This window comes from Coffea arabica, chromosome 5e (genome assembly GCF_036785885.1).
Source record: "Coffea arabica cultivar ET-39 chromosome 5e, Coffea Arabica ET-39 HiFi, whole genome shotgun sequence".
In the NCBI taxonomy this organism is placed as follows: Eukaryota; Viridiplantae; Streptophyta; class Magnoliopsida; order Gentianales; family Rubiaceae; genus Coffea; species Coffea arabica.
In genome coordinates this window covers 33,850,156-33,866,918 of record NC_092318.1, presented here as the reverse complement: position 1 = coordinate 33,866,918, position 16,763 = coordinate 33,850,156, and the positions used below count along the sequence as shown (strand labels likewise).

Sequence of the window (16,763 nt, the reverse complement as noted above, 5' to 3'; positions counted from 1 at the left end):
TCAATTCCATCTTAAGTTTTAGTTCAGTTTGAGTGAGAATCAAGAATCCAAACCGATTAATCTCTTAGTTGAGCACTTGGAAAGCTTGGGGTGCTAAAAGTTTTACAAGGAGAGGTGGTGGATTTATTTTGCAAGCATTTTAGTGAGGTATCATGGCTGTCTATCTTATTCCTTCCCCTTAATCTTGCTTAAGTTTATGTAGCAACTTGTATTCTTGGCTTACGATAGCTATTTAAGTAATTTTGATGATTATGGTGGATTTGTGAGTTAGGGTTTTGAATTGGTTAGTTGTATTTCTTATTGTTTAGATAGAATATGATGTGAATAAGCTTAGATAGGGAGTGGTAGTAGTGGTTTTATACATGAATAAGAAGATTATCACTTGAATGCATTAATTCCAGCTTTAAGTTTTTGTACTACCCTGTTCTGACCAGTTTCATTCGGCCATGATGGAGGCCGAATTGGGCTTAGCTTAAAACATGAAAGTTGTAGGAAATGATGTTTTATAACTTCCTGTAAAATGTCAGCTCAATCCGAGTACTTTAACATGTGAAATGACAAAAATACCCTCGACTGCCATAGGTAGAGTTTTGCGAACAGTTTTGACATTTCATCATTCTGGCATCATTTTTCACCTTGATCCGTATCAAATCGGTAGTTGGTCAAAACACAAAAGTTGTATTCTTATGTTTTACCTTTCCAACGCATCCAAAAACGCCTCAATTGGACTTGTGTAGCCTGAGTTATTGTCATTTGAACCCAGTGCTGTTATCCAGCCTGACAGTGAAATTCTGGTTCTGTAATCTGTAAATTCAACCTGGATAAACTGTGAACCGAGCTAAGTTGTCTTCATAAAAGTTGTAGTCCTTTGTATTAGTTTCGAAACAGTATAAATTTTACCCCAATCCTATAAGCGTAGCTTCGGTTGTGATCGATACGCTAAGAGACGTCAAACCTGTCATTTTGTTCTTTACCTTAAACCTTATTTCCGGTCACTTTTCTAGCTTGGTTTTGTAATGGAATGACTTTTAGCCTATTGAACGGCTATTGTAATGAGATTATTTATGTATGACTTTGGGGGCTGATTGAGGAAAATAATGAGGCCATAAATGGCTGGAAAATAGGTAAATACAAAGGGCGTGCTGCCCAAATTTGCACTCGAGGGCTAGGTAGATGTACTCGCGACTTGAGTAAGGGTTGAGGATGAAACTAACTTGAATCATCTAAGATATTCAAGTCTTCTTTATTAGAGGTATATAAGTTAGAATCTAGCCGAAACTTGTACCCTTGGAAAAATGAAATTTACGACTAATAGAAATACATTTTCTTCGTTTCTTCGACTCAAATGGAGATTTTAAAGTTTTACAAGCGAGCATAAGTTTTACAAATATTTTACTCATGTTTTTTGATTTAAATGTACTCTTTTCACTTCTAAAACTATACTTATACTTTGTACTAGTAGTTATTCGAATTTTCTTTGGTTCACCTAAACTTTGGATGGTTTAACTGTAATATTTTTTCTTGGTTATTATTAGGGTTCCTTGGTGATTGAGGGTATTATCTGGAAGGAAACTTTGGACATTATTTTGCTTAAATAGGTGAGTGTTCTTTGTACGTTATGTTTCCAATGACTATGTGGATTGTTGTGACTATGTGACTATTTGTGAATGTTGGATTAAATGTTAAATGTTTTCAATGATTTCTAAAAATGAATTTTGCTAGGCGAGTGTGTACTTTATCGCACTCGACCTAAATGAATGTGAAATTTACAATGATTAAATGATTAAATGTTTAAATACTACTTGTACATGAATGTAAGCCTTTTGGCTGAATTGGGCCCTTGCCCTTCGTTGCCGGTCGACTCGAGCTAGAAGCGGACTCGGTCGGGCGTTTGGCGACCCTGGGTTAATGTTTGGTATACTTGAGTATGACCACAAAGTCTGGTGGAGACTGGCCAGTGTCCAGTAGGGGGAAAATGAAATGAATGAATGAATGGCAAGAACAATGGAGGGGTTTTCACTTATAAATGAAATTATTTTTAATGCTGGAGGAATAAGGTAATGGTTGGTGGAATGAATGAACGAAGGGCTCCATGTGAGCATGTATCCTTTTAATGAATGTATTAGTATTACTTTATATTGTAAATGTTTTCTGGATTACTTGTTATTACATGATTAATGTCCTTGTTTAATTATTTGGCTATGTGTATGGAACCTCACTGGGTTTTCAACTCATTTCGTTATCTTTGTTTTCCTTACAGGGGATGCGAGCGAGGGCGTGAGTCTTGTGCAGACTAGCTTGGTCTAGTTTTTTGAAATTTTATTTTTTCATTGTTCTCGCGCTAGTGCTTGGATAAGGTTGGATGTAGTAAGAACTTAAAGCTTTTGTTCTAATTGGGATTGTATTTCTGTTGAGATGGATATGAATGTAAGTATATGTTTCAAGTTTGGGAATTATTTTTCGCTTAGTCTCGAGGTTATATCTTATTTCACTTGATGAGAGCGATCGAGTCCTGGCGAGAGCTGGACAGGCGGTCCGCCAAACCCTTTGGTTCGCCTTAGGGGAAGGTGGGGCTGTCACAGCCACAGTTGCAGATCATTTGCAGGAAAGGCAGAGGATAGGGGAACTACTCAAGAAAAATCTGGAGGAAGCAAAAAACAGAATGAAGGTGTATGCAGACAGAAGAAGGACTGAGAAGGAATTTGAGGTTGGTGATTGGATGTATCTTAGGCTACAACCCTACAGGCAACATTCCATGGAAATGAGGGGTAACACTAAGCTATCAGCAAAGTACTTTGGGCCTTACCAGGTAATTCAGAAGATAGGAAGGGTGGCCTACAAACTCCAACTCCCAACTCAGTCAAAAATACACCCAGTTTTTCATGTTTCCCTGCTGAAGAAGAAGATAGGACAGAAGGTGGTTCCAGTACTCCAACTACCAGACACAAATGAGAAAGGTCACCTAAGGCTAGAACCAATGGCAGTGCTAGATCAAAGGATTGTGAAGAAAAGGAATGCAGCAGCAGTCCAGTTGTTGGTGTAATGGTGGGGAGTCTCTCTTGCAGAAGCTGCGTGGGAGGATGCAGAAGAGATAGAACAAAAGTTCCCTGAATTCCAATCTTGAGGACAAAATTTAATTGTAGGGGAAGCTATTGTCATGAAGTTAATTGAAGGCGTGAAGACAGAAGAAAGGAAGGCGTGAGAACAGGAAGAATAAATAAGCAAAAGCGTGATTCCAAAAACCACGTTTCGCTGGGAATTAGTTCTACAACAAACACGCAAGAAGACCACCGAAACTCAGCAACAAACTTCAAATAGTTGTAACAGACCTTCAGCCACTAGGCCACGTGGCCGAGTGTAATTGGAAGTTTTGGAAATTAGTTATTAGCTAATAGTTATATAAGGTGTCAGATGAATGTAATAGGGAGGAATAATTTTGGTGTAATTCAACAGAATTGAGTTGAACCTCATTCTGTTTCCCTTTTCCCCAAATTCCTTCATTTCTATTCATCTTCTCAACTGTCCCGCCCTTTTCTGTAATTCGTCATTCATTAATAAAAGAAACTTCTTAGTTATCTTCCTCAGCTTACCTTGTTGTTTAGTTGATTATTGTCAAGTTGCGATTATCAATTTCTATTGTCAAGTTTTCATTTCCATTTAGCTCAGTCTGGTACCATTACAGTTGATTTGCTGGAAAAATATCACAAGGAAACAACACGAATTAACACAAAAATCTGGGCCAAAACAAGAAGAAACAAATGACAATAAGATATGGACAGATTGCAATAAGAATCGATTGAATTAGACAGGATGAACAACTAAGACGCAATGAACACAAAAGCCCTAACGATGCTCCCTAAACAACAACAGATTGACTCTAACAACCAAAAAAGACTAACGAATTGAATAAAAACAAGGGTTATAACCTGAAAACTTGCCAACTAGCTCTGATGTCAGTTGATACGAACCCAGTTGACGAGTTGATACAAACCCAATTGATGAAACAAAATTTGCATTAACAAGCCTCGAATCTTTGGTGACTAACACAAGTTTGATAGTGGAATTCCTATATGGACCCCTCTAACCCTGTGGTTACGAATGTTGATGCAATCTTGACCCACAATAAAATGAACTAGTGAACTTGAGAAATGGTAGTAGGCGCCACAATCAATGGTATGTTTTGATTGATAAGCCAATGAACACCAAGAAATTTGAAGTATTCAAGGGATGCTATAGAGCTAAGAGAGCGTTTCTCTCAAGAATATTTTTTCTGAAAAATATGTCGTATTTTATTCATGTAAAGAAAGCAATGATGTTTTTTAATGCATCTTGACAAAACTCCTAACAAAACAACCAGCTAGACCTTTAACTGGCCCATAAACCCTACTTAAGGGACTGATCCAAGATGCTAATCTGCTCTATTTACTAACTAACAATTCAACCCAAATGACAACTACACTAATGATTAGCTTAATGATGCAATAAGTTAGAGAATTCAGTGCTTAATCTCTTTCTTCCAAATGACTTTAAGCAGTCCCTTTATTGAAGAAATAGTTCCATACTTTGAGACCCTGTGCTCATATCAAGGTGCATTACATAAACTACAACAAAATCAATTGATTATATTTTTATATTTGAAAAGAACTAAAAGGGAAAAAAAAGAGAAAAACTTATAGTTATGAAGACATGGACAATCACCATCAGTCATGCAAGATCAAGGCCTCACAAGTTTCATTATAATCCATTTCGGGTTAAAATGGTCATTTTAACTTTTGTTACATCATATTTAACTTTATTTTTTACACACCACACATCCAAATTTCTGTTAAGCCATCTTCCAACCTCAGAAAGCTTGCCCTAGTTGTAGTGGTCGTGGGAGGATGGCTCTTATGTTACCGGTGGTGGAGCTATATAGGAGTGAGGGTGGCCAATTGCCTCCCTCAAATTTGATAAAAATTATATGATGGCCTTGAAGCTTTTCAAGATTTATCACCATATATGCACCCTCTGAATTTTATAACATTCTCTCATTTAGTTGGATTGCTCCTCATAGATTTTAAAAAATTTCTTTCTCTATATAAATCATCCTCTTAAATTTTTTATATTCTCTCCCCATTCTACATTGACTCATTAATAAATAACATTTTTTTATTAATTACCTCTAATAAAATATTTGTACCTATTCCAAATTAACTATTGACAACACTTTAATAGAGAAAAAGGATTTGACATTTTAAATAAATTGATATAAATCTAAGAGCATGATTAATTTATGCTAAAATTGACCAACTTCTCGCTGTAGGGTCCAGCTTCTGCACTGCTAATAGTTTGGCACGTTTTGCTTCAGCTTCAAATCCAAGATTGAGGCTTCTGCCATCTAAGTGAGGTACTGCTGATGCTTTTGATGTTGTCCATTCAGGCAAAAGCTATTGTACTGCTTTCTCCATCAGTTGATATTTTGAAATTTTTATCTCTACATCAACTTTCTGGCATTGAATAATTTTTTTGGAGAATTATGTTGATTCAGATATAGATTTAGATACAGATTTTGTTAGATTCAAATGGGGCTGAACGTGTACATATTCAAAGATCATGTGACAAACTGGAGAAACTTTGAAGCTAAATTTCTTGCTAACTTCGAAAAGCTATAAACTAGTACTAAATAAAAGATAAAAGGAATTGTAAACTTGAAAATTAGCATATACGAAACACTAATGCAACTGCTAGAATGAGATTTACATGATTAGAATTATTAGTTTAAACCTATAGATTATTAGATGTAGCTGGAAGATAATAAACAAGGATAGTACTTAATGTTGTTAAAAAGCGCAAACCATGGCTGCAATATAACAAGAGCTAATAAACTCCTCTCTTATATTTGGACGACTAAACACTTTTGAAGTACAACGGTTAAGCTTTTATGTTGCTTTTCTGTCACCTATTAATCAGCTTCAATTTTGTCACCTTGAAGTAAAAAAGTTAACTAGCTAATAACCCTTCGAATAATTGATTTAAACAACAGCTTAAAATTGCTCACCCTTTCCTTTCTTTTCTTTTTCTTTTTTTTTTTCAAATTTGCCACCCTTAATAAAAGAAATACTAAATTTTTCATAGAATGTAATGCAACTTTCTAGTAATGATGATACTAACACAAGTCTACATTGTCAAGTGAGAATCAGATATTTTTCACAACAAAGAAAATGAGAAGAAAAACTTATAATGATAGCATACATAAATAAACAATATTCTCAAGAAGGAGGGGTGTTGAGAGGGGGAGGGGGGGCATGGAAGCGTTATAAGTGAAATCTTTGGCAAAAATCCGACATCATAAATAGAAGTTTATTACGATACGTGATCTGGTCAATTACTTGTTGCATGACCGGGAAAAAGAATACAACTGTTTTTGTTTCATAATTTGTATTCATCTTCTTTGTGCATTAAAATAAAGTACCTACTGGAAGTTCATTTGGCTTGGTGTTTAGTTGAACTAAGAACGAATTTAGATTATACAGTGTACATGCTGCCATGTTCCAATAAATGTTATCATTGTCAATGTGCTCTTGATAACTTCAATAATCGTCCTTTTGAAAAAAAAAAAAATCTGTTCTGTACTACATTGGTGGTATCAAATATTGGGAATATTTAGATAGTGTATTATTTAAAATAATTACTATAGATGTATGTGAAATAACAAGAAAAATTAGTTGGAAATACAAGAATCTTACTTGTAGATTTTAAACTCAGTCATGAAAAAGGTTTGCCCGGGTACATAAGACTAGAAAATTCAGGGATAGGAAAATTGAATTGCTTAGTTGTCTAATTAATCCAGCAAACAATCTAGACCCACCTTTTGAAATATGAGGAGGTAAAAAGACAACTTTGCCATTTGAATTCTTGCAGTCGGATGCAAAGCTTAATCATGCAATAAGCAAACGAGACAAAACCCATTAAAAAGCCAACAAGAGAGAAATCACCACACAGTTACAGTTCAACCCACATCCACAAAGGGAACAAATTACAATCGATGGACACCTGAAAACGGCAAAAAACCCAGGTGGCGGAGATATGAGAAGAGCACTAATGATTAGTCGAAGATGAGCACCCGCACATTGCCTGTGTAGTAGCTAACGAGAAGTTTTGGTCGTTGACCTGGCAACTTCGTTATGTCCTTTTAGGATGTTTGTTATGTGTGCCTACAGCCACTGTGGCAATTTCCGGATCAAGGCCTCCCAAGTTGAGCAGCGTCCATCTCAGATTCGTTCGTGTAATTTTTATAATTATTTATATAAATTTATACGCTTTGGATGTAAATTTTGAATTTTTTAATTCATATAACTAAGTTGATGATTACAACAAAATTATACAAATTTATACCAAATGTAATAAAAATTATATGAGCTCATTCGAACTAGGTTGACTCAAATTATGAGGTCACTACCAACAATTTCTTCTGTGCGCTAGTCTTTGTGGGCAGCAAAATCATCAATTGCAATTACAGTTCCAACTTTTCTATAACTTTTGTTTTGACCCTTACATTTTAATAATATTATAAAGATCCCAAATATTTGAAAAATTTTCAGCTAAATCCTTAGTGAACAACTTTTTTTTATATTTATGTCTGTAGTCAACTTGGCTTTAAAACTTACTAGCAATTTCTATATAAAAATCAGTAAACTTTTGTAAATTCCAAAAAAACTAAGAAACGCAAAAATGCAAAAATCACAAATATCAAAATAATGTAAAATGTTAAAAAAAAGAGTAAAAATTTTGTTTTTTTTCACTCATGCTTAATCTGTTTGATTAGTATACTGTCGTCTAGTCAATTGAATAATACAATTACTACTTTTTCATGACTTTTGTTTAGCATTACAACAATCGTAAAACTACAAAATAAGTTTCATTTGTTTACTTATGATGTCTTAATTAATAAAATTTAAAAAATTGTCAATTTTGTCCCCAATAAGAATATTACAGGAGTGAACAATAGAATCCATCCCAAGACTGATCATTTCCCAGATGTTAAAAAACCAAAAAAGAGAAGAAAAAATTAAAGGAGGCATTTAATTGGCTCAATAAACCATTCAACACTGTACATATGAACGTACATAATAGGAATTCTATCATGAATAAATCTTTTATACACTGATAGTGTATGCACTAGCGAGTCTAAATGCATGACACATATACAAAATTTGATGTTTAAATTCAAATTCAGATGATGTGACATTCATCCAACTCCGTCAGTGTATACACTGATAGTGTAGGAAAGATTAATCTTAAAAGTTATGCTTCAATTTTTAAAAAATAAACTAACAAAATATATCTGGCCGCCATTGGATAAGCACGAGCTTGATTGTGCATATTCTCCCCTCTGGACGATCAACCATTGTTGTGCCATTTTTTTCATAACACAATTTCAGTTCTTACAGTTGAAATACCCCTTATGAGAATGAGTCACCTGGCTACAAGGCAGCTGCAAGTTATATCGGCTGCATAACACAGTTTCAGTTCTTACAATTGAAACACCCCTACTGAGAATGACAACTTTAAATTTTTGTTTAACTCGATCAACCTCTTCAGCAATGAATTGACGAATCCTCACTTTTACACACACACACACTCTCACATTTGTAGTAGGGGAGTCACCCGGGTGCAAGGCAGCTGCAAGTTACAGTTGAAACATCCCTGATGAGAATGAGTCACCAAGGTGCAAGGCAACTGCAAGTTATATCAGCCATAGTGGTTGGTAGCTGCTTTGATAGATGAGTTCCACTGGGGGGAAAGGATACAAATTACCGACCTTGTACCCACTACAACAAATTAAAATGGGTTTCAGCGATAAAAAATTTAGTGAGAAAAAGAAAATGGTTGCTAAAACATATAAAAAGCAACCAAAAATATCTTTGGTCGTAGAAAAAAAATTATAAAAGTATTGGCAACCAAAATTTTGGTGTCAAAAACTTTAAAATTTAAAACTTTGGTGTCAAATTTATTTTCATGGTATTTTATTTGGCAACCATCTAATGGATACAGTGACCGAATTTTAGTCATAAAATATTTGATTTTTTGGCGATCAAAGATAGTGTTCAATAGAAAACCTGAAATTATTTTTTATTTTTTAAAAATTTGTAAAAGCAAATTTGAGACAAAACCTAAGTCCATCAAAAAGAAAATTTGCACAAAGAAGATGTTGTATTTGAAAGTGTTTCAGCAGCCAAATTTGCGTTTGACAGCTATTACATATCTAATCTTTCTTGTATGACAGCTAATTTCCAATTCAATAGATTGGTGACCAAAAGATAAATTGTTGGAAATTACATAGTTTTTTAAAAATTGAAGTTAATTTTTTTAAAATTCTAATGGCATGAATTTGGTTAAATATAAACAATTTAAAAAAATGTTAGTTAAGTGCCAATGACCTTTTTTTAGTAATATAGTAGATTACTTTATTAAAAATTCAATGAAATGTTAACAATTTTCATGAGCACGAAAAATCTCCGAAAAAAAAACTTTTTATAAAAACAGTAGTTGCATAGAAAACAACATACACAACCTAGATTTAAGATATTTTTTGGAGTTCATGAACGCATTTTAGAACTAATACACTATAATATTTCCTAACAAAAGTATAGTTTGGGGGGAAGGATAGGTTGGGGGTACGGGGGCAAGGAGTGTAAGCGAGAGGTCTCGGGTTCGAGTCCTCCCGCTTACACTAAAAAAAATATATATATATATATAGTTTGAACAATTTATTCCATGTCAATATCTGAAGTTTTGTCCAAATCAACTTCATTTTCATCATAATAATCGTCAATTGTGTCATCATCCTCGTTATCATCTATCTCAAATTCAGTGATTTTTTCCAGAAACAAGATGGTCAGGTTTTTGCCTTACTTCATCATCATTCACATTAATAAATTCATGACCAACATCTTCCCTAATTAAAGAACCTGGCTCACCAATTTAATCATTAATTTATATATTAAATAATTCATCTTCTTGAGAAGCATCCACATGAACTGGCTGACTGTCATCTAATAGATTGTCTTCAGATGGAACAAAGACGGATCAAACAAATGTTGATGACGGACCTTTTGTGCAACATGCCAATCTCTTCTCAATTTTGTATCCCGCACATAGAAAACTTGAGTAGCTTGAGTGGCAAGAATATAGGGATCATTTTCATACCACTTTCTACTGACATTGATGTTAGTAAGAAAACCATCAATTGGCACATGTTTAAATTTATCTAACTCAAACCATTCGCACTTGAACAAAACAACTTGACAATTGTTGTTCGCATAGGTCAATTCAATAACTTCACTTAAAATGCCATAGAAAATAAACGCAACGGATCCTCTGTACCACAACCCTGTCTCACACCCTATCCCACCCCTCATAAACTTGCCAAGTGTCCTTTTATTAACCCAATCCTGAAACAACCCAACTCGAACCATGTTTAATTATTTAACCGATTAATCGGGTTGAGAAACTTAATCACACAAAACCAAAATCCATTAAACTAAAAACCCAAAAAACAAAATTAAAGATTAAACAAGGCACAAAAAAAAACCCCCCACAAGGCCACGATTCTGGTTTCCCATCAGATTTCACTCCTCCTCAAAAGCTTCATCACAAAATTCGGGCAGGACAACAAAGTGCAATTCAACGCAGCAGGCCACGATTCTGGTTTCCCATCAGATTGGTATCCTTCTCAAAACCTTCATCGCAACGCAGCAGGGCTGTCCGAGTTCATCATCTTCACCATTCAGCTTTGACGAAATATTCACGGAGCAAGGGACGTAGGTGAATTTTCCTAAACTAAAGCCTTTTCTCCTAAACTAAAGCTAGTCTTCAACGGAGCAAGGTACGTAGGTGAATTTTCCTTCAAATAAGTACTCTTCATATGCAACGAATTGCGTTATTTATGTGCCGCTTCATATGCAACGAATTGCGTTATTCATGTAAACATCAGCACAAGCCTCTGAAGTCAACCTGAAGCCTCTGAACTTAAAGAATTTATGCAAAGGGATTGCTGGGTTCCTTCAAATACTTACTCTTTGATGATTTTCGTTAAGTTTCAGGATTTATTTTTTTGGGTCTCTGTTGATTGAAGATCTATTTGCTTAAGATGTTTTTGTTCACAAATTTTTACGCTTTTTGTGTTTGTATTGTACCTGTTGATGTGTCTTTGAAAGGAGAAAATCTCTATCCAGGCTTTTAACTATTACAAAAACAATGAAGAGTTTGGTTAATAAGAAGAATAGTAAATATAGAATCAGCTCTTAATTCAATATTGATGTCTTTGGCTTACAACCAATTGGAGGAGATTTACACTGTTGATTACTATTATTACAAGTTGTAAACCACTATTACTTTGGTTGGTTTACAAGCAATTCTTGGACACTCAAATTAGCTGATGCTGTTTTTACACCCAAGTGTTAAAGGCATTAAAACCAATTTGCAGATATTTACACCAGTAGTTATTAATTTAACACTTTTAAGTCCTGCCCAATCCTACTACCTTACAACCATTTGTTGGACATTGAGCCTTTTTTTTTTTTTGGGACATTGGTTACCATACGGGCCTTGTGCATATCCTTATAAATATCATTCATGATGCTGATCCTTGACTTTTTCCCCATAGGCAAGAGTCAGGTGGAATTCCATGTAGGTTTTGATAATACAAGATTAACGAGGGTGATAATTGTTTTTGCAATACAGGGGATGAACGGCATTGGGAAGCAGATAGCGGATATTCAATGATTTTTTTTATTTGAATGATGTAAATTGTGAAACATAAGACACCCATTTACCATGGATTTGGAGCCTGCCGATTTAAACCAGTTGTGCAGATCCAACAACATTTGGTGTAAACTCGTATAATTTCAGTGAGATTATGATTTTTACGCAAATCTAGTTGTATAAATCACAAGCTCAAGTTTTACACAAAGTTGTATGAATTTATACGAATAGTAACATTACTTTAATAATTATTAGATGAATAGTAAATATAGAATCACCAAAGTGGTATGAAAAGCAACATGGTAGGGAAAAGCAACACGCTGGGTTTGATATTGACTCCCTAGACCTCAGAGTTCTAATCTGAACTTCTCGTTTCTTATGGTTGTTTGTGAGACTTTTGGCTTCTTCTTTGTTTACACATTATACTCAAAGACGGTTTCATTTTTTCTATTTATTATTTATTTTTTAATATTCTAGTTTGGGTGTTTATACAGTAAGTTATCTGCTCTTTGTTTGATCATTCCCTATGAGGATATCTACTTTTCATTCATGGGTCGAGTACTTTTGCATGGGTTATTTTATTCTAGTGAAATTCTGTTGTTGTGTGATATTTCTCCTGGTGACTTTGCAAATTGTGCCATTTCTTTGTGAATACTTTGATGCATTAGTTTTGGGCCTCTTCTCTTGTGTATGAATAGCTTGAATGCATACTCATTTTTCACATATTTTCCTCTGTGCTATTTGCTGAGTCATTCTTTTCTGTGGTTTAATAGGTGCACGATTTTCCCTACCATGTTGCTTTTCACCAAAAAGGGTAATAAATTATGTATTTGTATTCGGTAATTTGATACAGGTCATTTGTTGGGTTTTGGGGGAATATGGAGAATGATTTGCCAACTCATGAAATCCAATCATGTCGTAAATTGGACTTTGAAGATGTTGACTTGCAGGAGATAAATGATAATGCCTTACCTCTTTGTATTACTGATGGCAATCACGGAAATCAAATTTTTCTTCCTTTGGCTATACCTGATGACTTGGTCCCGAAACTTGACATGGAATTCGATACTGAAGTAGCAGCCAAAAATTTTTACCAAAAATATGCTAAAGCATCTGGTTTTGGAACTCGATTGAGTAAGGGACATAAAGACAAAAATAGTGATTTGATGTTGGACAGGGTTTTTTGCTGCTCCCGTGAAGGAAAAAAGCCAAAAGACAAACGCAATATGATTGTTAAGTGTCCTCGTCCAGAAACAAGATGTGAATGCAGTGCAAGGATGAAAATTAGCTGTAGAAAAGGTGGAAAATACCGTGTTGTGCAATTTGTTGCTGAACATAATCATGAGCTATCAACTCCAAGCAAAACTCATTTATTCAGATCTCATAGACATTTGACAATGGCACACGAAGCTGAAATAGATATGGCCCGAAGTTGCGGAATTACACCAAAACAATCGATTGAACTGATGTCGAAACAAGTTGGTGGACGAGAAAATCTTGGGTTCATTCGAGATGATTTAAAAAATTACTTACGATCCAAAAGATCCATACCAATGATGCAAGGTGACACAGGAGGAGTCTTAGAGTACTTACAAGGCATGCAATTAGAGGATCCAAATTTTTTTTACGCCATTCAAGTAGATGAAGATGACTTGATAACTAACATATTTTGGGCTGATGCAAAGATGAGAACGGATTTTGCTCATTTTGGTGATGTGGTTTGTTTTGATACAACTTATAGAAAGCACAAAGATGGGAGGCCAATTGCTTTATTCGTTGGTGTAAATCATCATAAACAAACTACTGTTTTTGGGGCTGCTTTATTATATGATGAGACAATTCTGACATTTGAATGGCTGTTTGACACATTTGCTAAGGCTATGATGGAAAAAATACCAAGAACTATTCTTACAGACCAGGACGGAAGAATGGCAACGGCTTTGGCTTCTCAATGGCCAACAACGTATCACCGCTTATGTATATGGCATATCTATCAAAATGCAGCAACGGATCTAGCTGATGTCTTTAAAGATTTTCAAAATTTTGCGGCAGATTTTAGTCACTGCATATATGACTATGAAAATGAGGATGATTTTTTTGAGGGATGGAGTGAAATGCTAAAAACGTATGGTCTGGAAGACAAGAAGTGGTTGAAGAAAATGTTTGATATAAAAGAGAAATGGGCTTTAGTGTATGGGAGAGAAACCTTCTGTGCTGATATGACCACAACCCAACGAATAATTTAAGGAGGAGCTATGCACATGAAGTGTATGAAAAATGTTTGTATATACACATGAAGTGTATGAAAAATTTAAGGAGGAGCTATGCAAAGGGATTGATTGTAAGTGGGAAGTTGATGGTGAATTAGGAAATCAAATGATTTACAGAGTTACACCACATGGTAAGACTTCCCACCATCTTGTAACTTATGATTCATCCACGAATTCAATTTGTTGTAGTTGTAAGAAATTTGAATTTGCTGGATTTTTGTGTTCACATGCACTAAAAATATTGATGACTCTGAATATTGTAACAATTCCGGATGCATATATATTGAAGAGATGGACAAAAGCAGCCAAAACAGGAAATGTGCATGTTTCCAGTGAAAGTAGCCCGGAAATGGAGTTAAAGGCAAAATTAAGTTTTCGTTACAAAGAGTTATCCTATCTATATATGCAGCTGATGACAAAAGCTTCTGAATGTGATGAAGCTTATCAAATTGCTAAAGATGGATTTTGGAAAATGTCAGAACAAATGGATGCATGTTGTCAAGGGAAAAAGAAAATGAAAGAAGTGCGTATTGAAGAAAATTGTAGTGCGTATCAAGATGTTGACACTAATCCATCTGAAGTTGCCTATAATAAAATAAAAGGCATCAAAGTGAAAGAAAAAGTCACCTACAAGTCGAGCAAGAGGCCAAGAAGTGCACTGGAAATGGCTACTAAGAAACGCAAGTACAAGGTGAAAGAGAAGTCTTCATCGAAAAAATTACAGGTTAGACAATTTATTTAGTTTATGTGAACAATGGTTTTTGATTGTTTGACTATTACTTTTTTTTTTGGGTCCCTTAGTTGTCTGATGAATGATGAGTATAGAAATAGTATTAGGATCTTTATTTATAATTTGGATAAAAATGATTGTAGGAATTTGGAAATAATGTTGTTCATTCAAGTATGGATTCTGCTACAATTCAAGGTTTTGTTCGAGAATTACCACCCCAGCAGGTATAGTTATTCGTCATTTTTGTCTTGTATAGCATAGTAGATATGTCATTTATTTTAAATTTTTATTTGAATAATTTATTCTTTAGATGACTAAATTACATTAACGATATATTTTTTCAATGAAATTTTTAATTTGTGGTCGTCTCTCTTTAATTATATCAGGAATTTGGAATTCCAATAGAAGACATTTACAATAGGCGAAATCCTAAAAACATGACACAATTATTGCAAGTAAGCAAATATTATGCTTTTAATTTGTGTTGTTTCTTATTTATATTAATTTTTATAGTATTATACTTTTACAAGTATATAGCTATTTTTATAATGAAGGATGTCTTCTATTTCTTATTTTTTGGGCAGACGTTGGACCCTAACTTCTACCAAGGCTATGATTTGATGTCTTCAAGTTCAATAGCACACCAGCAGCGTCAATGAGTTTTGTCCAAGTAAGAAAAAATCTTGATTAATTACTTAATCTTATATTCATCATTCATAATCAGGAGTTATTATTCTGGATATGAAATTAGGAGTTATTATTGGCATTTCCATTGACATTTTTTATTATTTGAGCTAGACAAAAATATTCATCCTTCATTGAGTTCACTATCACTCCCTTGCTATCAAACTATGATTAAAATGAAATGTAGGGGTGTTTTTATATTTTACATGTAGAAAAGTCAAGTGGAGTGAACAATTCTGTAAAAGATGACTTTGATAATCTGGTGCAAGTTGATCTACCGAACGAAAAAACTGTTGACAATAACCTTTTTCTGTGCATACGGTATATCTATATGGGATCAGGAATAATGCACTTTTTGCACGTTGAAGCTCAATGAAGGATGAATATTTTTGTGATAGTGAACTCAATGATAGTGATATTTTAATCACAGCTGACAATAACCTTTTCCTGCTTTTCATAATCAGATCATCCAAATTTGATGTATTTAGGGTTGGTATATGTATATGGGATCAGGAATAATGCACTGTATGCACTGTGAAGAGTTTTCTGCATATATTAGTTTGATAAGTTACACTTATAATTCAATACATTTGCTAACTTAGCATTTGTTTTTTGTAGGCACAAGAACTGGGAAATAATGATGATAGTGATCAACAAGTTGCTAAACATGAATGATCAGGGCAAAAATCTTGGATGGTGTGAAGTTATACATTTATACACCTCGGAATCTATCCACTCTTTTCTTTCTGTTCCCTTGTAGAAGAGGGATCATAGATTTTTATACACATTCCATTTTTTGTTTTCCTCTTTCTGAGGTTTGAGCACAACGTTATGTTTTAAAGCCACAAAAGCAATCCATGGAGACCAAAGCCAATAATTTTCAACTTTGACATGAAATAACATCTTAGCTGCACTTAATCAGACAAGGGGAATATCCACAACACCTTCCCAGATATTTGGGATTTCACTTATCATCTTACAATCAAAGCAAAAGGCTAACGATCTCACACACAATTAACTTGAGTCTGCATAGCTCTAGTCTCTCTCAAAGATACTGCAACAATATATGCTTTAAACACGCGAACATTGAAGGGAAGCATGCCAACCCCTTATTCAGTAATAGTAGTGGATCGAAATAACATGAACCCCTAGAATGCAATCTCTGAAGCAGAATTTACTTCGGAAGTCTCTAGAATGCAAAAGCAAGACATTGTAAATCAAACCAATCGTAACAAGCTCTAGAATGCAATCTCTGAAGCAGAAACAGAATGAGAGGCTTTGTGCAGGTCAGACACTGCAATACAGCATTGGCATAACAACTGCACAGTAAAATG

At 34.5% G+C, this 16,763-nt stretch overlaps 1 protein-coding gene and 1 long non-coding RNA gene across 2 annotated transcripts; both read left to right on the top strand.

The window, feature by feature from the left end:
* The first annotated feature begins 1,562 nt into the window (after nucleotides 1-1,562).
* LOC140006339 (uncharacterized) lies at nucleotides 1,563-2,467 on the top strand. The gene is made up of 2 exons (XR_011813966.1): nucleotides 1,563-1,598; nucleotides 2,261-2,467. It is a non-coding gene; the product is annotated as an uncharacterized lncRNA (long non-coding RNA).
* A 10,156-nt stretch (nucleotides 2,468-12,623) lies between these two features.
* Nucleotides 12,624-13,991, top strand: LOC113687219 (protein FAR1-RELATED SEQUENCE 5-like). The gene has a single exon (XM_027204886.2). The coding sequence runs from the start codon at nucleotides 12,624-12,626 to the stop codon at nucleotides 13,989-13,991; it is 1,368 nt and encodes a 455-aa protein (XP_027060687.2).
* The last annotated feature ends 2,772 nt before the right edge of the window (nucleotides 13,992-16,763 follow it).

Excerpts from the sequence above, each read along its gene's own strand:
- LOC113687219 (XM_027204886.2), top strand. The coding sequence starts at position 12,624 with ATGGAGAATGATTTGCCAACTCATGAAATCCAATCATGTCGTAAATTG.